Source organism: Pieris napi, chromosome 7 (assembly GCF_905475465.1).
Source record: "Pieris napi chromosome 7, ilPieNapi1.2, whole genome shotgun sequence".
In the NCBI taxonomy this organism is placed as follows: Eukaryota; Metazoa; Arthropoda; class Insecta; order Lepidoptera; family Pieridae; genus Pieris; species Pieris napi.
Genome location: NC_062240.1, coordinates 2,891,215 through 2,914,278, shown reverse-complemented (window position 1 = coordinate 2,914,278; position 23,064 = coordinate 2,891,215). Strand labels below are relative to the sequence as shown.

General features: G+C 32.9%; 4 protein-coding genes across 8 annotated transcripts in view; 2 read left to right on the top strand and 2 right to left on the bottom strand.

The window, feature by feature from the left end:
• Positions 1 to 266: 266 nt before the first annotated feature.
• On the top strand, positions 267 to 3,149 carry LOC125051398 (UDP-galactose transporter senju). 2 transcript variants are annotated; one of them, XM_047651676.1, is made up of 5 exons: positions 267 to 478; positions 893 to 1,053; positions 1,127 to 1,250; positions 1,335 to 1,518; positions 1,628 to 3,149. In XM_047651676.1, exons 2-5 carry the CDS (start codon positions 972 to 974, stop codon positions 2,270 to 2,272), a joined length of 1,035 nt encoding a protein of 344 aa, XP_047507632.1. In that variant the 5' UTR covers positions 267 to 478; positions 893 to 971; the 3' UTR covers positions 2,273 to 3,149. The 2 variants fall into 2 exon arrangements, with proteins under 2 accessions (XP_047507632.1, XP_047507633.1); XM_047651677.1 differs by having other exon boundaries at positions 267 to 523.
• Positions 3,141 to 5,330, bottom strand: LOC125051399 (5'-AMP-activated protein kinase subunit beta-1). 3 transcript variants are annotated; one of them, XM_047651678.1, is made up of 6 exons: positions 5,235 to 5,330; positions 4,647 to 5,057; positions 4,427 to 4,573; positions 4,035 to 4,166; positions 3,849 to 3,947; positions 3,141 to 3,348 (listed from the first exon to the last, which is right to left on the bottom strand). In XM_047651678.1, the coding sequence occupies exons 2-6, from the start codon at positions 4,971 to 4,973 to the stop codon at positions 3,202 to 3,204; spliced, it is 852 nt and encodes a 283-aa protein (XP_047507634.1). In that variant the 5' UTR covers positions 4,974 to 5,057; positions 5,235 to 5,330; the 3' UTR covers positions 3,141 to 3,201. The 3 variants fall into 3 exon arrangements, with proteins under 3 accessions (XP_047507634.1, XP_047507635.1, XP_047507636.1); XM_047651679.1 differs by having other exon boundaries at positions 5,143 to 5,280; XM_047651680.1 differs by having other exon boundaries at positions 5,131 to 5,270.
• A 64-nt stretch (positions 5,331 to 5,394) lies between these two features.
• Positions 5,395 to 9,614, top strand: LOC125051397 (TBC1 domain family member 23). The gene is made up of 2 exons (XM_047651675.1): positions 5,395 to 5,709; positions 5,791 to 9,614. Exons 1-2 carry the CDS (start codon positions 5,681 to 5,683, stop codon positions 7,793 to 7,795), a joined length of 2,034 nt encoding a protein of 677 aa, XP_047507631.1. The 5' UTR covers positions 5,395 to 5,680; the 3' UTR covers positions 7,796 to 9,614.
• Positions 9,615 to 12,384: 2,770 nt separating this feature from the next.
• Positions 12,385 to 23,064, bottom strand: part of LOC125051132 — a 66,634-nt gene continuing 55,954 nt past the window's right edge. For both annotated transcript variants that reach the window (XM_047651293.1, XM_047651291.1), the window contains 4 exons: positions 19,294 to 19,424; positions 17,642 to 17,812; positions 14,189 to 14,390; positions 12,385 to 13,253 (listed from right to left, as the gene is read on the bottom strand). In XM_047651293.1, the coding sequence (XP_047507249.1) occupies positions 13,117 to 13,253; positions 14,189 to 14,390; positions 17,642 to 17,812; positions 19,294 to 19,424 (641 nt within the window). In that variant the 3' untranslated portion in view covers positions 12,385 to 13,116. The remainder of the gene's footprint in view (positions 13,254 to 14,188; positions 14,391 to 17,641; positions 17,813 to 19,293; positions 19,425 to 23,064) is intronic.

The window sequence follows — 23,064 nt, the reverse complement described above, 5'->3', positions numbered from 1 at the left end:
GTCTATAAAATAAATAAAAAACCACGCAACGAATTGTAAACGTTCACAGTTTTCGAAGTCCTCAGTCCTAACTGACCGACCATTAGCGTTTAGCTCCTATTACAACAAAAAAATATATAGCGTCAAAGTCGAAAGTCTTAGAATGTCAGTATATGATATTTTATCTGTGTTCAAAAGGTGATGTGTTCTGTGATCTGTCATTCTATGGTGTCAAATATCAATATTCACATTTCATTTATCAAAAATTCAAAACAGTAATCACTAATCAGTTATCAGTATTCAGTACTATTCAGTATACAGTATACACTATACAGAATTACAGAAACAAATTTTATTTGATACATTTAAAATTATTAATAATAAAATTAGTGTATTAATCTAGCGAAGTCTAAAGTCTTTAAACATTTAGTGAAAAGTGAAAAAAACGCTTACGAATAAATAAGGTCATCTCGGTTTGTTGTTAATACAATTTTATTTGGTGAGCAAGAAAACATATAAACCTGCTATTAAAAATTCAATCAAAGTATGCGAACGAAAATTATTTTTTTAGTTCTTTATGAAATGCCCATTAATTTAGTCAAACTTTAGTACGTAGTATCAACTATTTTTTGTGTATTTGAGTACAAAGATCACAGATCAGTTGGTATTTTGAGCATCAATATTTTCCCTAGTTAAAGTTATTAGGGATTCCCCTTTAAGTTATGCTCTGTTAAATCATTGCTTGAACAACAATTCCTAGTACTTATTTAAATTTGCATTTTTGCTAAAATTATCATTAAAAATAAATAATGACTAATTTCATGTACATATATAATTAACAATCATTGGTAAAATGAATGTTAAAATTTAAAGCAATAATTTCACTTTATTATAAATTGTATTTTGATTTAAGGAATGTACACTAACTAACGCACTTAATCTAGAATGGTTATTTAAGTTAAATTTTGAAGTTAACTGGAGCACACCATAAAATGGAAAAAATTAAAAAGTTATTTCCCAATAAGGAAGGATTTATTGTATTTGCTTTATATATAATATTATTTGTTTTTCAAGGTAAGACTTTTTAGATGATTTAGGAATATATTTCTGAATTATGATCTATGACTAATTCAAAATTTCATTTTAGGTGTTTTCATTACTGCATCTAAAACTGAAAATGGAATATATGATTACAACACAACACTAGTTGTTTTTTTATCTGAATTGTTAAAGCTATTCATTTCTGCCGCTCTTTATACATATAAAAGAGGGTTAGTGTAATTTTCTTTTCTTGAGAGTAAAATGTATATATGTAAATTGTAAATGGATTATTCACAATAGTATTTCTTTTTCAGAGATAAACCACATATATTTAAAGCTATTTCAAATAATTATAATCTTCTGCTCCAGTACTTCATACCATCTTTGCTATATTGTTTCTACAATAATTTAGCTTTTATCAATTTATCTCATTATGATCCAACATCATACTATATTCTCCTGCAATTCAGAGTAGTATTGACAGCATTTATTTTTCAGGTGAGTAATAAATACTGTTATCAACCCCAATCAAAATTAATTAGAAAAATTTAATAAAAATATTACAATCTATATGATAAAAATTTATCAAGTAGTCATTCCCTTTCAGTTCCTATTCAAGAAAAAGTTAGCATTTATACAGTGGATATCTCTAGGCATACTTACACTAGGTTGTATGTTGAAGAACTTTGATGCAGCTACAATAACATCCAAGGGAGATGCTGATGGTATCTGGTCTCAGATATTTAACATTTATTTTGTTTCAATAAACTTTCAAAACTTCTGTTCATGCTTAGCTGGCACTTATAATGAATATTTGCTTAAAACAAAGGGTTCCAATGTAGACATATTCCTACAAAATGTTTTCATGTATTTGGATTCCGTAATTTGCAACTTTTTTATTCTTATGTGCAAAGGAGAAGTTCTTACTATGTTTAAAGATTTTCAATCTTTAGGTGATGTGTTTGTGATATTAATCACTGTAAATAGTGCTATTGTAGGAATAGTGACAAGCTTCTTTTTGAAGAATTTGAATTCAATTCTCAAAACATATGCTAGTGCTTTAGAGTTAATAATAACAGCTGTGGTATGTTATATTTTATTCCATATAGTAATTACATTTTACACAATAGTATCTATTTGTTTAGTTGTTATATCTGTGGCTATGTATTTCAAAAATCCAGTTAATAATACTAATGTTGAGAGTGAACAGACGAGAAAAGACAAAAAGCCACTTTTAGATGAGGTTGTTTAATAAGCTGACAATGAGATTGACTATGAGATTATATAACATAAGTTGACAAAAATGTATACAAGAACGCCTAGGCTTCTTCAAAATTATCCTACTTCTACTTGTTTGAAACTGCATCAATAAAAATAAATTAAGAATTAATAAGTAGCATCTTTCTTTTATTAAAAATTCAAAATTGTGCTATGAGTAACAACTCAGAAATTCTAAAAATGGCACATGCCATTGTAATGTGTAAAAAGTGAGCCACCTCCTTTAAGATTCTGGTTTAAATACTATTTGCAACATAACAATTAATATGTTGTTGCAAAGTTAGTGGCGATGGTTATAACATTCAATTTCCCAATTAAGTGGTATGTATTAGCTAGCAACATGAATAATTGGTAGTCAGATCTATGAATAATCAATGTATAACTATATAAATTTTCAAGCATGGCTAGACCATCAATATATTACATTATTCACTATTAAGCAATTCTACAAATGAGTGATAACAAATATGATATTAAATATTTGCTATGACTCATTTGTGATTGTGGTTTTACCAAAGGTGTATATTAATCAGTATTATAAATATTATGAAAAAGTAATTAATATATTATGTCAAACATTTGTAGTTTTAAAATAATGCCATAAATGTGAAAATATAATCATTTTCTAATAATAAATTTACACCATGTATTCAAAATTGTCAACATGCACTTTTTTTAAATGTCTCTGACAAACCATACTCATGTAATATACATAAAACATGTATCTAGGCCTTAATTTTAGACTGTTAATCTAATCTCAAAAGATCCAAAGTTTAACTTCATTGTAATTAAACCTAAAATCTTATAATTAAGAACAATGATAATAAATAAATAATAAAATATCAAATGTTTTTCCTATGTTTTTACTATCTTTTTAGTGATTTAAGTACCTAAAATTTTTGTTTAAATTGGTTTATACAGCAATGTTGTCACATACTTCTTCCTGTGTCTATGTGTTGCAGATAGCACCATAACTCCGTCCTTAATTGATAATGCATATAAATGGTTCAACATCACATGATTGGGTTCTGGTAAAAGTGTTGGCTCACACTGAAAATTTAAATGTTGTTCATTCATTACTGTCAACCTACGGTTGTTAAAAGATGTATTATTGTAAATAAATACCATCTTATTTAAATAAATAAATAGTACAAGTTTAATATAATGAAATAAAGGATTCAGTCAAATTTGGTTAAGTATAATCTAATTTTTTTGACATTGGAATTAGAAACAGAGTTTTCAAAACAATATCTATTAGTATGCTTTATTAGCTTTTTGGTATGCTTGTTAATCACATAGATATTGATTACTTTGAAAAATAGTGTTGGTACATCTGTCTAGGCCTCAGTTTTAAATTTCTGCTTTTTGATATTTTTTCACTAGGTGTGTAAAATTTCAAAATTTTGTATCAGAAGCATGCCAGTTTCTTTAAAATGTTTAGAACATAAAAACAATCTAGCAAAGCTCAGAGTATAGAGTTGCATGCTGAAGCCCCTTACCGCCAACCTCTAGGCATATCAAAATAAATTTTAAATATGAAATCATCCTACCGATAATGGTGTATCTTTATTTAAAATAACTTGCAACAGGTGGGGTGGTAATATTGGAGGTCCAGATACTTTTTCCCAGGGCTTGGATTGTGGGATTTCCTAAAAATAAACATTATCATTCATGACAACATATAAATCATTCCTTTTCTTTATTACAGATTTTTTAATTTATTTTATAGTAGAAACCTGGGAATATTCAGTCTGCGCTGAACTGTGTATGCCTTCACTGTCCTTAGCAAGAGCTTGAAATACTTCAAAATCAGACATTTTCACAGTTACCAAATTGTTTTTAGATCCCATACCATTGTCTACAACTTTCTAAAAAAAATATGTTTAATTTATTTAATAATAATAATAATAATAAAAAGTTATTTATGTTTAGCAAAGTAAAAATAATATATAAAATAAAACATTAATCATAGAATAATATTAAAATTCTTATGAAAATCTAAAAAAAAAAAGCAAAGTTGAATGTTTTGTATTTGTTTCACAATTTTTTTTTTATAAAAATGGAAGGTACAAATCTTAATCAATGTGAATGATGATATTTATATAAGATGCCATAGTTGGTTACTTACTACTGTAGGATCATGTCTCCATTCTCCATCTACGAAATATTTATACTGATGCTCACCTTCTGGTAGGTCAATTATAGTTACAAAATCTCCATGAGATTTGACCATAGGAATTGTTTTCCATTCAGTAAATGTTCCACTGATAAAAACCTGTAATGGTTAATAACAGCCTATTAGTATTATTTATTATTAATGTAATTTCTAAGATGTCAACAAAAGTAACCTGTTTTCCCCCTCCTTCCCATTTGAAGACTGTAGGTAACACTTGAACATCTTCTATACTCTTATTGCTTTCAGTTAATGTATTTGATCTTTTACGGGGCATAGGTTCTTCATCATGATCTTCATATGCAGGCACAGCTTTTGTATAATATGGAGCTCCTTCTTCAAGGATATTGTCATCGTCTCGACCGCTTCGGTCGTCGTCTGTTTTCTTGTCAAATGTAAAGGCCTCTCCATCTTTCGTTGGAGAGGATGGTCCAACTTCAACATGTTTACTTTGATGATCTTTTGTCCATTCCTTAGGAGGGTTACTCCCTGCGTTACCCATTATTTGCTAAGGTAATAAAGGGTACTTAGTACTTACATACACCGTCACTTCAAAGACATTAAAATTTGTTAAGGGTTATCAAATCTGAAATGTTTATTATTTGTTTAATGGTATAAAAATTGCAAAACATATTTTATACTATGATGTTGAAACACACTGAATATTAAACCTTATTTTGATTCTTCAAAGTTCCATTCCAGAACCATTCGAACATAATTTTGAAGTTTGAACTATAGATTTTTTCGGCTATTTAATACCTACCCACTCATTTTTAACTTGACAGCCGACAGTCACAGCTGCCAATTGCCAATACTTTGGCACAAATGAGTATTCACTATTTCGTACATTTGTAGAATGACATACATGAATGACGTTTCTTGATACTGATTCTTAACATTGATGATTGAATTTTCAATTTTGTATATTGCAGAGACTTTCATTTTGATGGAAAAACAAATAAGTAATTAAAGCTACAAAGACGGAAAGAATGCTATTGATACGGAAAGTTAATATTTCTCAAAATTGTGGATCGTTACTTGGTGCATATGTAAGATAATAATAGTTATTTACTAAACAGACATTGTTCATACCAGAAATAAGTCGATAAAGAAGATCCAAGAGATAGGAGTTAAGTACTCATGGAGACTTACCTATAAAAATTGTGTCATTGTCTTATATATTTCGATTTATCGACCTATATTTTAACAATGACAAAGGAAGAAGAGGATACAACTTGGTAAGTAAATATTACTTTCATATATATTTGCCGTCTCCGTTGCAGGATTTGAAATTGTTAATCGATATGTTATATTTTCAGGTTGATTGAGCTAGAATCGGCGCTCTTAGATGGTTGCTCATCATATGAAATAAACAACATAACAAAAGGTAAAAGAATTCCTGATAGCCTTCGTGCTGATATCTGGCTAGTGTGTCTTAATTGCCAGGACAGTGCCAACCAGTTACTTATGTTTGATGAAATTTTTGATTTGAATAACCAAAATGATCTAAGAGATGATGTGAAAAAATTTGTTCAAAAACTTGACAATGATGATGATGAAAAGTTGTCAGTAATTTCAGACATTGAGTCAATTATAACATTCTATTGTAAATCTAAATCTCTTAACTATGCGTCTAGTAATGGCTGGGTAGAAATATTATATCCACTCTTAAGTTTAAAATTGCCACGCTCAGATACCTACAACCTTTTTGAAAAGATATTAAAGTTATACATTCCAAGTGGATGTGTGGCGAATGGTGTACCTTTTCACATTTTACGATTGATTATCCAATATCATGACCCGGAACTGTGCTCTTTTTTGGATACTAAAAGGATTACACCTGAGCAATATTGTATGCCTTGGCTTCGGTCTCTATTCTCCGGGACTTGTAACTTGGAAGTAGTTCTATTTATGTGGGATTTATACTTCCAGAGGTCTGACCCCTTCTTTATATTCTTCTTATGTTTGATAATGATTATAAATGCAAGAGAACAACTATTGCAAATGAAAGAGGATGGTAAAGCAAATATAATTGAATGCTTAAGAAAAATGCCTGGAGATTTGGATGCTAATGATGTTTCAGATTTCTGTTCTTTAGCTCATTACTATTCTCTAAAGACACCAGTTTCTTTCCGTGAAGATGTGCTAGAGGTATTGTTCTCTGATTGTGGACTTGAAATTAATTCAAAGCTCTATTCTCAAGCCTTATGTCTTCCATTGGCTGTCCATGAGCTTATTGAGAGTGCTACCATTGACAGTATGGATACAGACACTGTCAAGTTTTTTTTAGTTGATTGCCGTCCAGCAGAGCAGTACAATGCTGGTCACTTATCAACTGCCTTCCATCTTGACTGCAACCTGATGCTGCAAGAACCCAATGCTTTTAACACAGCAGTACAAGGCTTGCTGAGTGCCCAGAGGCAAGCTCTAGCTGCAGGCTCACTGGCGGCTGGTGAACATTTATGTTTTGTTGGGTCGGGTAGAACTGAAGAAGATAGCTATGCTCATATGGTTGTAGCATCTTTCCTCAAAAGAAATATAAAGCACGTGTCCATGCTCGACGGCGGATTTGTGGCGATTCACGATTACTTTGGACCACACATGACTGATTGCTTAGAGGATCACAATCAGGCAAAGTGTTTAGTGTGCGCTCCCAATAATAATAATGTACATTCGGAGTTAAGGGAGATAAAGAAAAGAGAAAACATTCCAGCTATTCAGTTGTTTGGCAAGTTATCGTCAGCAATGAGGGCTAAAAGTCAGGAGGTCAAAGGAAAGTTAATAGAGTACATAGTTAATCCAAATTCGCAGAGTAACACAAGCGATTGGCACGTATCGACATCTGACCGAAAGGATAGCCGCTATAGGAACGTGCCGCCAGTGTTCACCATTAACGATGATGACGACGAGTCGTATTCTGACGTGCGACCGGATCCAGCCGAGCTCGCAGACGAGATCGTACAAACACAGTCTTTTCTAAAAGGACCGAATGTGATCAATAGTTTCCAATGTCAAGAAGTGTTATACAATGGTTATATGCATGACTCGTTCCTAGTAGTAACGGAAACACATTTAGTTATTCTACGTGAAATCCCCAACAAGAAAGGTTTCGCTAAGGTGCTGTCGAGGCGGCTGCTGTCAACCATTGTTAAGATCACAGCTAAGAAGAGACACCCGGAATTGATCACATTTAAGTATGGTGTGCCTGATGGTGATAGCTTGCTTATTAAAGATATGGACCGCTTTCTCATCCCGGACGCTGCGCTTGCTACTAAAGTTGTTTCTAACCAGATTGTTACGCAGCTAGACAATAAAGCTGAGTAATATTTCCATCTTGTTTCACACTGGTTTAGATAATGCATGAAACTTTCTTGCCATTCTGTCGTTATATTAGATTATTTAATTTGTGTACATTAAATACTATACGATTTGCACATAACATAGTTAAATTAAATTTTATTATAAGTGCAGGTAGTAATTATTTCACCATTCATCGATATAAACGTATTCCGTTTACGTGATTTTTTTCTGTAAAATATGTTTCTCACTATTCACCGCACAGCATTCCAGTTCACTATTAATTTATATATTTTTTGTAAATGTTATTTTAATATTATTTTATTGTTATACATTTCTGTATTAACCTTTAGGAGTAATATTATTGTGATTGTAGTACCTACTTTTTTAAGATTTAGAAATATATCTGTAACAAAGATTAATTAGAGTATTTAAATGTTTTTATTATAGGAAATGTTTTAATAAATTGCGCAAATTATTTTTATTTTGGTTATATTTTTTACTGTTTATCATTTAGTTATAGCTCTGTTCTATTCATTTCCTTAAAGTAGCACGGATACAATTTATAACTTAGTACGTAATTACGCAGTTAAAAATTAGGTACGTAGATATTGGCTTCACCACGGCATGTGCATGTACAATGCGATGACCAAAATTTGATTTAAACCGTATTTACGGGTATCTATTTCTACTATGTATGAAATAATTATCCAAAGCTACGTGCTTAGGGTTGCTTGTTTCATATTTTCACAACGAAAACTATGGTTAAATTTACCAAGTCTTTAGTTTCTAAGCTAAGGTAAACAACGTTTTGTTTAGTCGTTGACTATTACATGGTAACTTCCACCTTATGTGGTTTAAAAAACTCATCATTGAGATTCAGTATTCCTGAAAAATAAATTGCTTTGAGTTATTAGATGCCTAAAATTCGTTTTAAGTGGTTTTCCTTCTATGTACATAGTCCCGGAAACTCCACGCATAATTTGGCCTAGTTACTCCCGAATTTTTTCCTTAATCGTATCGTGTTTGTTTGCTGTTATCTTGAGTCTCATTAAAAATGAGTAAACGTGACGATGTTAGAATTCTAATAGGTAATTTAGTGATAATTCGATTGAAATTGTTAAACGAAATACGTGTAGAAAACCTGTTGATGTAAACGACGACGACTATTAGTACGGGTGGTTTCTTTATCTTTGGCCTAAAATGCATTTAGAGTGAATTAAAATTTGAGCTACGAGCTAGTTTTGATGGTCCAGCAGTGACAAATTTTGACAGTGTTCAACATCAGCCCTTACTTTGTAACCTCAGCATCTGCAGATTCAATGTAGTTCTCTCAATGTCTGTGGCGCTGATGTGGCAAACTTGGGACTATGAGATCTTATTGACGTCATGTTACTGTGTCTGTATCTTATGAATGTACTTTAGTACTTTGTTATCTTTATGCGACTAAAATCTAATTACTTCTTGAAGAGTACAAGGACATACTAAAGTTATACCTCTTAAACTATTTCAGTGGTTAATTTGATCCCCGTTGGACACCTTAGATAGCCAATACGAAAATCTTGGTTTGGAAGTTCGTATTGCAGCACATTCTATAGTAATCAACCAATATAGTGCACAGCTGATTCGCAATTGTTCCTGGCATTGTTGACTTTTTCATGTAATAATCGTACTTAAGTTATAGCATTCCTATGTATTTTATTTGTGGACCTGAGTGTGGTTCGATTCGATTCGAAACGAATGTTTTATTAGCGACCGATATTGTTTTGTGTATTTATTGTTTTAAAGATTTTATGAATTGTGAAACGAGTCATTCATTCTTGAAATATACTTGATAAACTATAAATGTTTTTTATTTAAATTTATTCACGCGGGATGATAAATTGGCTAATTGAATTAATAAATATATTCTATATTTATTTATATAAAACGGGGCAAACCGGCAGGAGGCTCACCTGATGTCAAGTGATACCGTCGCCTATGGACACACACACTGCCAGGGAGCTAACAAGTGCGTTGTCGGCCTTTTAAGAATTCGTACTCTTTTCTTGAAGGACCCTAAGTCAAATGTATAGTAAAAGGATGTTAATTTATGTTAGGTTACTTTTGGTATATGTATATCGCGTACCGTTCTTGAGTTAGATTCCCAGTGATTTAATAAAGACAAGTACCGAATGGTTACTTAAAAATTAATAAAAATGCCAAAAATATGTTGTGACTATTTCTACACTTTTAAACGCTAGAATACTCGACTAAGTATAAAAACACTCGACCATTTCTCACGACTGAAATACTTCATTGTAGGTAAATATTATGAAATGCAATCTCGAGGAGAATCGTTAATTCGAGATCTCGTGGAATAAAGAATTGCAATCTCGAGTAGTTTTCGAAAACCAACTGTTTAAATTGAACAAAAGAAAACACAAAGAAATTTTCTATTTATTTATATTGATTAACTTTAATTTTACTACTGCCACTGCTACTACCGATCTCTTTAATCCTACCAGTTCTCGTCATATTATGCTTCGGGATTGATCTCGTAAAATGGAACGAGATCTCGCGGGAAATCCCAAAAAATATCATTCCCTAAACTAAATATTCACGATAACAAATGTCGTATGGTTGGCCACGGTAAAGCTCAAGAGGAAAAGTAAAATAGAGAAATAAAAAAACGTTTGTTTTTCTTATAGTATGTATATTTTATTAGCATACTCCGTCACGACATTCCATGTGGCGAAGACAATTGACTAACTGTAGTTTTAGACATGCACCTTATTTTATTCAACACGATTATTTAAAAAATAAAGCTTAAGTAATTGACAGTTATAATGAACAACATATACATTCTATTTAATCATATATCATAAAATTCGTAGTTTAAATCAAGTTTAAATTGTGATTATACAACCAAAAATGTACTTAATAAATATGGTTAACCAATTTTGTCTTAATAATGTTGTAAGGAGTTATTCATTAAATTGTTTATCATTACAGCTAAATAAAAAATACCAAAAATAAGTGAGCTATGAGCTCAACAAAAATGGCATGCCATGTCTATGGTATTACAACAACTCATATTTATTTATCTGTGGCAGCAGCGCCCGCCTCACTGCATGCGCTGTGGTCTGTTGGATTTTGGCGGTACCTTCATAAAATTGACCTTCGGAAACTTCAAAGACAAACATTTTCGAGGATAAATAATTTTACAATATTTAATAAATAAACTTATATAATTCAAGAAATTTTTAATATACTCTGTTTTTGTACTGGGTTATTGGTATTTATCGAATCTTAGGTTAAACTTAACATTTTTAACAACATTTGATAAGTCGTATGTTGTAGTCGTGTTTCATCAATTGTCGAACATATTATTTATTAATATTATTGATATACAATTATTGTGACACCGTCCCAAAACGGCCAATAACGTTAATGTTTACATAATTGTTATGTACTGCACAGAATAAAGCGATTGATTTTATCTTCAAAAGAGTACTACAATTCGAGTAGAGAATTCTACCATTAAGTATTGCCGTGAATTGGTTCATGGTTTATTAGCTTTTGTTGACCGGCACTAAAAGTGGCAGTCCTTTTGAAAAATTTCACAATCTTCTGGCCTTTTGGCTTGGCCACGTTACGCTCTTACATATACTTTGATCCCAATTAAACAAGGAGCTATATACTCATTTCAAATAAATATAATAAATGAACGATACGCATCTATGAATTATACTATATCTAACATGACTAATATTAAGAATATTTACATATATTTTTATAAATTATCTTATCTCCAATGGAGTAGTGATATGTATTATTTGGCGATTTCGATAAAATCTAGGCACAGTAAGGTAATTATCGTAAAAAGCCTTATTCACGAAATATTTCAACATTTAAACTATTAAATTTCTACGTGAATTGAAATATTGAAAGTTGTTAAAGTCTCTTATATATAAAAAGTATTTACTGAAAAAATCTTATGTTTTGTCATACGTGAAGCATTGATCATATTTGTTTACTTATTAAGATTGAAGATCTAGCAGAAGATAAAATTTTACTTACGAAGTAATTACATCTAGCTAATATTAACGTATTAACTAATATAAGGAACACAGTTTATTGCTGAGAACAATGTTTTGTTTTAATCGTGAAACTATCATTCATCATATAATTCTACGGTGGGTTTTATAGTATGCTAATTTGTATCAAATCCTCGCCCCAAATTAAAGTAAACATGTAGGTAATGTGATTTAATCTTTTGCGTTGACTCGTTAAAGATAATTTCCGATAAGAAATGTTAATGCAAACTATACATTTTCTACGGTTAGTTTTTTTTTAATATCTCCTAATATGTTGGCCAGTGTTTCGCGGTGTAGCCGCGTGTAGTGAAATTTTTTTTTGTATATATATTTTTAGAGTTTCATCCTTAATGATTGCCTTCATAAGGCTTTCAACAATTACACACAATGACGTACTTAACGCTACCGTTTAATACTTTGTCAAAGTCATGGTAGAGCTACTGTAGCAGTCTACAGTGTGTACAGTCTGATTGTTGAACTCTGGACGGTTGTATTTATTCCATTTACATAGCTTGCATTGTAATGTCACATTAATAACAAGCATTAATGTGACAATCATTCTAACCAATAATTCAATGTTCATAGTGATGTAAACAGAACAGTCTAAGTGTGATGTGTGTACTGTGTAGTCATCATCGCCGAGAGCGGGTTACAAAGTTGTTTGAAAATTCATTCATTTTCCATGACAAAAAACTTTAATCTCCAAGTACGTAACATTTACACACTTTTGAATAAAAAAAACTAATGAAAATGACTACGTTATTTTTCACTAATTAACTTTATTTTAATCAAGGTTTCGTTCTTATTTTTTTCGTATGTGTATTAAGCACTGTATAGGAAATTATCATTTAGAAGAAAGTGAGATTCCAATATAAGGTTCTTCTCCTTAAACCACGTTTAAGTTGGAATTCGTTTCTTTCTCCCTTCCCAGAATAATATTTACTATTTTTTACTACTAATGATCATAAGAATACATTAGCATGTAAAATATTGGAATGTGTCCAGTAGTAACTAAAATACACAATATAGATTATTAGTCACCACCAGTCGACCAATAAATTTGTCAGAGCAATTATACCTATAAATAATCGTAAAGTAAACTGTATTTTTTAAAGAAATTATACATTACATACGAAACATTGCCCTCAGCAGGTTGTACTTGAATCTAATCGATGTTTAGGTGAAGCCTCGAAGCTCGCGTTCTTTGTAAGCCCGAGCGATTAATCTCGAATGTATATCACAGCCAGATTACTTATTGCAAAAGGACAGTCAAATAATATAAAGGAGATGTAAAAGTATAATATGCGTAATAAGAGGTGTGAGGAGCGCGGAAGCATCGGAAGTGCTATGTCCCGTCGTCAGATTCGAAGCTGGCTCCGGTTGATTTGAAGGTTTTACTACTTCCACTGGAATTGAATAAAATATATTGTTAGCTACATAGAAGTTGCTTTTTTCTAAGATCACTAAAATCATAGAAAACTAGCTGTACTGCCAAGCTTCGCTGTGGTGCGAGTGTTTTCCTCGTTTCCGGCAGATGGTGCGGTCACTGGTACACAGCTGATCGTTAAAAAAACTGTTTTTTCGCATATACGGATATGTAACTAATAAAAACAATCCTTGATGCGGATTATATATCATACTAAAATTTCAGCTCGATCGGTGCAGAACTCTTTATGTTTTTGAAGCGTACACAAACCAACATAACATTTTCATATATATAGACTAGCAGACTCGGCCAAGCGTTGCTGTGGCTAAGGTTTTTGTTATATTACAGAGTAGTAAACAAAGACACTCAAAAGAATTTTTTCAAAGGAAACGGCAGGAAAACAACAGCCATGGGGTTCACCATGTTTTTTTGGTGGTTATGCCATTAAATTGTAGCTTATGTGAAACGTTAGTACTTTCAACACAGCGACATATGTTAGAATTGTGTCAAATAATAAAAAAAAAAATTGCAATAAAATTACATTGCGGGTATAAATTGAGATGTAAGCTATCCTATCTTTTAAGTTGGATCAAACTACACACGGTGTGCAAATTTAATTGATATCGGTTCGGTAGTTTAGGAGTCCATTGAGGACAAACATTGTGACACGAGATTTATATATATTAAGATAGATTATGATATAGCAAAATGTTATCAGTAACTTAACATATAAAAACACGTCTTATAGTCTCTAATAGATTCCGACATTTTGTTCATGTGTTCCTCGAATTTTATTACTTACTGTTATTAAACACCTAATTATAAGATATTCAGTAAAAGTTATACACAAGAATGTTTATACAGTTGGCTTTAATACATATAAATCTACGCAAACAAAGTAATAATTATATATACCTATTACAGTTTCATTCCGGATATCAGCGAACTTATCGTGAATGCTCCTAAACTCGGGAATGGTACTGACACAGGTGAGCTGCAGACGTCCACTGACTCCCACTGTCACCTCCGACACTGTCACGAATAATTCCCGCCGTCGCCATTTATGTCTGCTCACTCCTTGAACTGCATTGGCATCTTCCCGAGTAGTCCCTCCTGTCTGTAAATAAGAACGACTCATTGGTCTAGTGGTTAGTACCCCTGACTGCGAATCCATGGGTACCCGGGTTCGATCCCCGGCTGAGACGACCATCGATGTGATTAACATTTGGTGTTGTGCTTAGGTCTTGGGTGTTTAAATATGTATTTATATATCTATCTATAATATGTATGTATACCCGTTGCCTAGTACCCATAACACAAGCTTCACGAGCTTAGCATGGGACTAGGTCAATTGGTGTGAATTGTCTTTAAAAAAAAGCAATGTGTATACGCTACTGAAATAATTAAATTAAAGTAAAATACTCTTCCGTTTATGAAATATGTTTTAACAAGATCTCGGTATTTGTATATTATGTATTAAATATGTATACGATGTTTTTTTTATTTTTTTTTCATGTGCGTCGTTAAACTCGCTAGTATGGGTAAGAAAAAACATTGTGAGAAAAAGGGGCATTGCCTATTAGACCAAAATACGCCATGAGTCACGAAATGCCGATTACCTAATAAGAAAGTGAAAAAACGAAAAAAATACAGAAATCTAAGGACAAGTCTTAGAGAGTGTAGCGCCACTGTATTTTAGTCTAGATAACCATGGCAGAATCTTGTATTATTTTGTGAACTAATACTTAAATTAAATAATTTACGCTTAAGATTTTATGTGAACTACAGCTTCATCGTCATCATCATCATAAATGACTATACAGCCCCTTGTATATCCTTGTATAGCCATCGCAGTTTATTTTGTGCATCTTGCGTCCAACTTCGAACCCCTATTCGTTTGAAGTCCATCACAGCTCCTGCCCACCATGAATGACACTTTACCTTTTTTTAATAAATTTATAAAAAAATGAATCAGTGGCGCTACAACCTCTAGGTCTTGGCCTCAGATGTCTGAATCTGATTCATGATCATTTTTAAATCTAATAGGCAAGAAGGTGATCAGCCTCCAGTGCCTGACACACGCCGTCGACTTTTTGGGTCTAAGACATGTCGGTTTCCTTCACCGTTCGAGCAAATATAATGTTAAATCCGCACATAGAAAGAAAGTTCATTGGTGCACAGCCGGGGATCGAACCTACGACCTCAGGTGTCGCACGCTGAAGCTAGACCAACACTGCTCAATAAATTTACACTCTATGCATTTATTTCCTCTTAAAAACCTATAGGTATAAAATCGATATGTGTAAACTAATGTGCTAACTGCATTGAGCGCTTCCGGGCCCACGAGTGGAAGATGTATGGCATCGTCAAACGTCCGTGACGCATACTGAATGTCAGTAACGTCGGGCTTCATTTGCATACAAGTAATTTCCTGAACCTTAATGGGAAAACTTGTATAATGTTTAATAGCCATCGTAAAATTAACGCTAATAGAAAGCTATTTTGAGAAGGAGAACTTTTGAATGATGTTCCTTATCTTTAACTTGAAGTCGTTAGCGATTCAGCCGACACATTAGGCTATTTTACAATACGAAAAACATCGTCAAGTCTTACTAAAAAAGAACTTTATAAGCATTAAAGAGCAAAATAACCCGTTAACAATCAATAATTTATATCCTAAAAGTAGTTATGATTGTAAAAATATACAAAATTATTCAAAACATTTAAAGAAAGTTGCCTGTATATACCAACACGGCTGTGGATGCTTGCATGTTTCACCACGATGTGTTTAAAAATTTGTTACGCCTATCAAACTATTCCCAGAAGTTATAGATGCCGTGTAAGGGGAAGGCGATTAAATTTTTAAAGACAAGGTGCCTTTAGTATGGGAGAGTGTTAAGACCACATGTTCTGACAACAATTATAAATAAATTACCTGTTCTTATTATAATAAAATTTGCATGTCTATTTTTAAATGGCTGATTATGTGTTTTTTTATAATTAATCAATGTGAATATACCACTTTCTTTGCAAAGAAAGGATTTATAACTAAACGATTCATAATTAAAATAATTAATTTTTATATGTCAGTCACGTGTAAAAAAACGGTATATAAGTATTAATTAAATATGTCAATTATCTGTCAAATAATAATACTGTTTGGCGTATTTCATTAAAATTTAATTAGAATTTTTAATGCCAATACTTAACGGAGTTAAAAAAATTGTTTTCCAACCCCGATAAAGAAGTTTCACTTCAATAATAATTTGCAAAGGTTTCAGTCACTAATATAATTTGAAATTGTATTTAAAATCCTATGGCCAAGTGTAACTTCGTATATAAGTATTCTCGCAAAGAAAGATTCTTTGCAGTTTCAGTGTTTATACAAATGTAAATTTTCAGTTCACGGACTTTGTACACTTAAACATTCCAGGCGCACTTCTAGGACATAACGTGCATACAATTTTCTTTATATAAAACTTTATAACAACGAGATGAAATAATATTTCATTATGTTAATGTCATTTCTTGAGAAAACAACTTCTTTCGTATAGCGCGTTGCTGAATAAAAGTTACAGGTTTGTAGTTATATAAATTTTGTTACCATTCTTTGTATACTTTGAGTTTCCTAATATTGGACTTTTGGTAAGTGCTGCGGTCGTTGAACTTTTTTACTAGATTGCATACTTAAACGTTCCTACCAAAATAGCGTTGGCTAGCTTATGATTATGTTTCTAGATATAATCTATAATATAGTATATGTAAATGTTATGTTGGTTGGTGTACACTTCAAAAACTAATCGAACTGATATATAATCCGTATCAAGGATTGTTTTATCAATTTTTTTTGTTTTGTTTTTTCTTTTTTTTTCAACAGGTATTGCAAAATTAAACTTATAAATGTATTCTTTGTTTTGTTACAGCTAGCTGGGTACAGCTAGTATATAATATAACGACTTCACGATACGATAGAAGTTTTTCTTATATCAAAAATCTCTGTTTATTATTGAATATTATTTGTGTAATTGATGCTCTACTCGTAATGGTCAATAGATGTTTTATTGTATCATTGTACTGTCGAACACAAAATGAATCTTAATTCTTCTTAAAATAAATCAAAGTTACCGAGATTAACGTATTCAAAGCAAACAAACTGTTCAGTTTATCATATCAGTATAGATAAGATATCAGTTAGGGTGAGATTGAATACCGAGACTTAGCGAACTATGTTTCCTTTATGTCAAAATCCAATACATTTAACGTCCGAGCAAGTACGCACATTTCAAACTAAAACGTCGATAATGCAACTAACATAAAATCCCTATTTCCTAAAAGAAGTTTTTATAATTCTATTCTATTTTTAAATACCTCTCTCTCTTTCTGTGTACAACCGGGCGGTCGCGTGGCAAGATGCGTGATGTGTGTAAGGGTTAAAAGTGGTGATGGGCTGGTCTGCGTTAGGGGACCTCTTCGGCCACCCCAAGACCGCTCGCTCACCGACACTCTGTACTTTTGTGAGTTAGCTAGCAGCTCATCCATCTGAAAACGTTGAAAAGACTTTCAAATTAGAAAAAGTCTGTGGCGCTACGACCTCTTTAGGTCTTGGCCTCAGATTTCTAAATCTGTTTCATGATAATTTTTAAATCTCAGACAAGAAGGTGATCAGCCTCCAGTGCCTGACACACGCCGTCGACTTTTTGGGTCTCACATGTTGGTTTCCTCACAATGCTTTCCTTCACCGTTCGAGCGAATGTTAAATAACATAGAAAGAAAGTCCATTGGTGCATAGCCGGAGATCGAACCTACGACCTCAGGTATGAGAGTCGCACGCTGAAGCCACTAGGCCAACACTGCTCAGCAAAATTGGAAATACAGTAGAACCTCGATAACGTAAACCTCGGTAACATAAAAACCTCTGTTACTTCAAAAAATACTATGTTCCCTTCCCATCAGAGCCCAAAACCTCTATAACTTAAAATACGCAACCTCTATAATTTAAATAAATAATCTCTGTATAGGCCCTCAGTAACTAAAAGAAATGTTTCCACAACCTCTATAACATAAAATTGTTTGTGAATGAGTCATTTTGAAAGAGTGTCAAAACAAATGGTTTCGGTATTTATTGCTTGCACGTGTTTACTAATGTATTGTTAACGTAAACAATACATTACCTATTGTTTGCTTTATCTAAATTCTTCAAAGCTTTGCGGCGGTTAGCTTTGTGACAACGACTTACTTGTATAATAAGTTAATGTTGTAATGTATTCTCCTCTCTATTTGTCATTGAAAATCAAATCGATTTAGAAACAGTGAATTTTTTAAAACAAAAGAAAATCACAGATTTTTTTAAGTAGACTAAACCTTTAGTTGTTGTTTTATTTTTATGTAATGTGAATAAATATGATTACGTATTTAATTTTCCATCCTTCTGATGCATTCAAGTAAAAATGGGAGCAAGGGTACCTCTATATTAACCTTTACCTAACATAGAACCTTGATAACTTAAAACCTCTATAACATAAAATATTTTGTGTTTCCCTTGGACTTTATCTTATCGAGGTTCTACTGTACATTATATTATAAAAGCGATTATATGTATGTCGTCCTTTTACGCGAGTACTATAGTGCTGTAAAAATGAGCACGTTACGTTCATACACATTTTTTCATCAATATCTAACAACTAGCCTATTTTTAGAAAGGGACTGAGAACTTCACGAGTGCGTTTTATATGAATAATAGGGTAATTTTTTGACGTATTGCTTCTGTATTGTACATTTATCAAACAGTCGTTGAGGGATAGGAATCTCAACGGTACCCAGTTGGTTCATAACACCTTATAGTTTAGATAATAATAGTGAATGTTGGTTCAAAATAATCGTTCATTCACTGAACAACTAATTATAAAAAGGGAGCAATCAAAACTGTTTCCGTCCACGTTTAAATGAAACTGTAACAAGAGGGTAATTGTTTATTAAAGGCGAGCAGCGAGAGCATAACTGTGAATGGAATATGAGATTACCTTTTTGCCGTTTATAAACCAGGTGACGTGGGGCGCGGGGGCCGAGGGCGCAGTGGTACAGCGGGCTCGGAGGGGTGCGGGGGGCGGCTCGCGAGGGGGCACCTCTATCCGTGGGTGGTGCTTCTGGGGCTCTGTGGGATACTGACCAGTCACACCGAAGACTATACAAGAATATAAGCTAGCTTATGTTTAATTTAATACACGACCGTATAATATTGTCGTCTTTTTCCCGAAGGGGTAGTCAGAGACCACGGATCTCCACTTGCTACGCTCGTGACATACCTCTCTCGCTTCATCCACTTCCATCACATTCACCATGCATGCTCGTCGGTTATGGGTACTGGGTAGAGTAGAGCGGGGCTAGTTAAGCATAGGGGCAAGTTGGGCAATCAAAAAGTCGCTTACATGAAAAGTCGCTCAACTTGCCCCGCCCTACCCTACCATATAATATTAGATTGCCAAGTTTATAAAAACTGTAGTGTTTATCAACTACGCTTTAATTCGTAGCGTCGTAATTGCTCTATGATTCTATCAAACGTTATAAACTTTACTATAAACCCTATAGTGTTCGTATATCTGAAATCATATCTACAAGCCCCGTCTAAGTATATACTTAAGTAGCTGCATCGGTGGCACATTCAGTTATTCGCTCAAAGACGAGGGACGGATCACTATATGAAAATATATAAATATATGAAATCCATGTTGCAGTTTGGAACGCACATACGCTGAATACTACGCTTGTGTGTTTGACACAAAGACTTAATTCTTCACTTTTTTAACAGTAAATGTAAATTTAGAATCAATTTAACATCTTACCTGTTGACCGTCATAAGTATACTTGGTTACCTATATGGTAGGGGAGCCCACGATGCTAAATGGGGATTTACTCGAGCGTCGTAGAGACCTATTGGGATGCAAAGCTTAGATAATAAGAAGAAAAAAATGTTATATGATATATACCTTTTCATCGGTGGGGGAAGCGGCTATAGATTGTTAAATATGTAAAAAAAAACTGTTGCATGGACATCCTCGAGCGCGTCAGATATTGATAGCATCAATGCCCTACGTATTTTTTATAATGTACGTATGTTAATCTGATCGTTTGCATGATGCGGGTGGTTGTATTTAAGGGTTGAAAATGAAAAAAAAATAAAAATTATCGAGCGCGTCAGATTTTCTAAGGGAGTGTTAAGTGCACCAAAAAAAAGCTCTCATTCACTAATCTGACAATTTCGATGGGACGCAAACCCACGGCCATTTTCATACTTTGCAAAAAAAAATCGCAATTTTGAAATACTCAAGCGCGTCAGATTAAGATATATGTGGTTCATCTTTATGTTCTAAACGTACTGTCTCATAATCTGACGATTATCTAGAGGGATTCGCCTGATCTGACGGTTTCTGACTAGAAAAACGGTTCACCTAAAGGGCCATCCCTGCAAATTCCCGCTAATTCCATTCCTGGGCGCTTAAAATTGATATTTTGAGCTCGCTGAGTTCAAAGAAATAACATTTCTATGCATTTGAGCTCTCCCAGCTCGAAACTCTGATAGAAGTTTCATAGAACACTATTTTTGGAATTTTCAAACGGCAATAACTTTTGAATGGATCAAGCAATTTTCACGCGGTTGGCGGCATTCGACGCAATTTTATCATCCTCATAAGTAATTTTGCAATTTTAATTGATCGAACCACAAATTTCGGAGTAATCCCGTAAAAACACTTTTTCGGGTTTCTTTCGTTCACGATATCTCTCGAACGAATCAACCGCTTTTGACCAGCTTGGTGGCGATCGACGTGGTTTTTCAAGCTCAAAGGCGGATTAGTTTTTGAAGTTGATCGATAAAGAAACCACTTTAAAAAAAAATATTTCTTATTTTTTTAAGATTCTTCTAAATTTCTCAAAATCTATCGGTCCGAATCGGTTCAAATTCACAGGAAATGTAATTTTGAGGGAAATATTTAGAACGCCGTTTAGTAGATTCCGATCGGTTTAAGGAAATGTAGGCATCACGCAGTTGCACGCATTTAACTTTATCGACGAATTTTTGTTATTTCGGCTTGCGGAAATCGTCAGATTATATATTTTTCATTATTCTTGAATTATTTCCTTCAAAATAAAAAAAAAATTAGCTACGCTCGAGAATGTCGAGATGACGTTTTTTTTTTACAACTTTGTTGCCCTCCCCTTTTTTTCCGTCACTCTCAAATTGTCAGATTAGTGGAATATACACTTTTTAGGATGTAATTAACTCACCCTACCTTAATCTGACGCGCTCGGGAATTTCTGATGGTCAATTTTTTTTACTAATCTGATCCTGTCTCCTGCACGGGCGGCCTTATATATGGGCCTCATATTTTGTGGAGGTACTTAACCGGGTACAAGGTATCCCCCTATATATTAATCTGCCGCGCTTTAGTAAATCCCGAAATCCCCTCTTGGGCTCCCCTACCAATATGAATAAAGTTATTTTGAGTTTGAATTTGACTTTGATATATATATGTGACTCTTAAGCCTGTATCAAAAAAGAGATTTGGACTCAATTTGCTTTAACAAAACCAAATGTTGAGATGAATTTTTTGTAAAAATAATACGTCTTAAAAGCTTTGCCTAATACAGATAAAAATATTTAATAACACCATAAATATAAAAACAGGTGAACAAAAAATTAAATAATTAATCTGGCATTGTAGCAAATTATGTATTCTGTTTCAACTACCAACTCGGGCTATATATGCAAACAGTTTCCATTCCATTCGTCAATTTGCTAAATGTTATCATTTGCTTCACTGGATACTTACATGATCAATTACATGACACTTATAGACCCACTATGCGAATAATAATAATAAAAAATGTGTGCGTGTACTAGGTGTACACACGTAAGAAGTGAAACTTCTTTATGACCTTATTTTTCGAAAAATGATCTACTATATGCAACTTTACAGAAATTGGTTAAATAAAGTTAAATTAGATAAAGTTTAACAAAAGGCTTTTATTATCATAGATATGAATACAAATACAATTATTTCATTTTAACTTATTACTGTACTACTATGTAGTACTAAGATTATTACAGAATTTCATTTATTGTAATAGAATTATTAGTATTACTATCATTGTTATCGTTATTATATATTTTTGATACTAATGGCTTCGAATCTCTTCGGATCAACCGTGGTAGGGACAAGAAAAAGATGGCGCGTAACCGAAAAATGTGACAAATGTGTGTAAATTTTTTTCCAACGCCGATAAAGAAGTTTGACTTCAAAAAGCAACATGGCGCGTAACCTGCTACAAAATTTATCCCATACGTCGATAAAGAAGTTTCACTTCAAAAGATGGCGCGTAACGGATAAATGTGACGCGTAACGAAAAAATGTTACACTAAATTTTTTTCCAACCCCGATAAAGAAGTTTCACTTCAATAATAATGATGAATGAATGAAGATCTATAACGTCCTAATAGGACATTCTGTTTCTTAAATAAAGTTAATCTATATATTTATAATTATTGTTTCGCCGGAATTCAAACCCGCCGTTTATAGGACACTAGCTGACCCAGCAAACGTTATTTTGCCATGTATATTATTTCTAGGAATCATTTTTCTATCTACTATAATAAAAAATTGGGGTTGATCGTAGAGGGGTAAAAATTGGGGGTTTGCTTGTATTTTTGTATGCTGTATCTTCGTAAGAATCGGTCGATCCGTTTAAGAGGAGTATGGGAACGAACATTGTGACACGAGAATTTTATATATTAGATT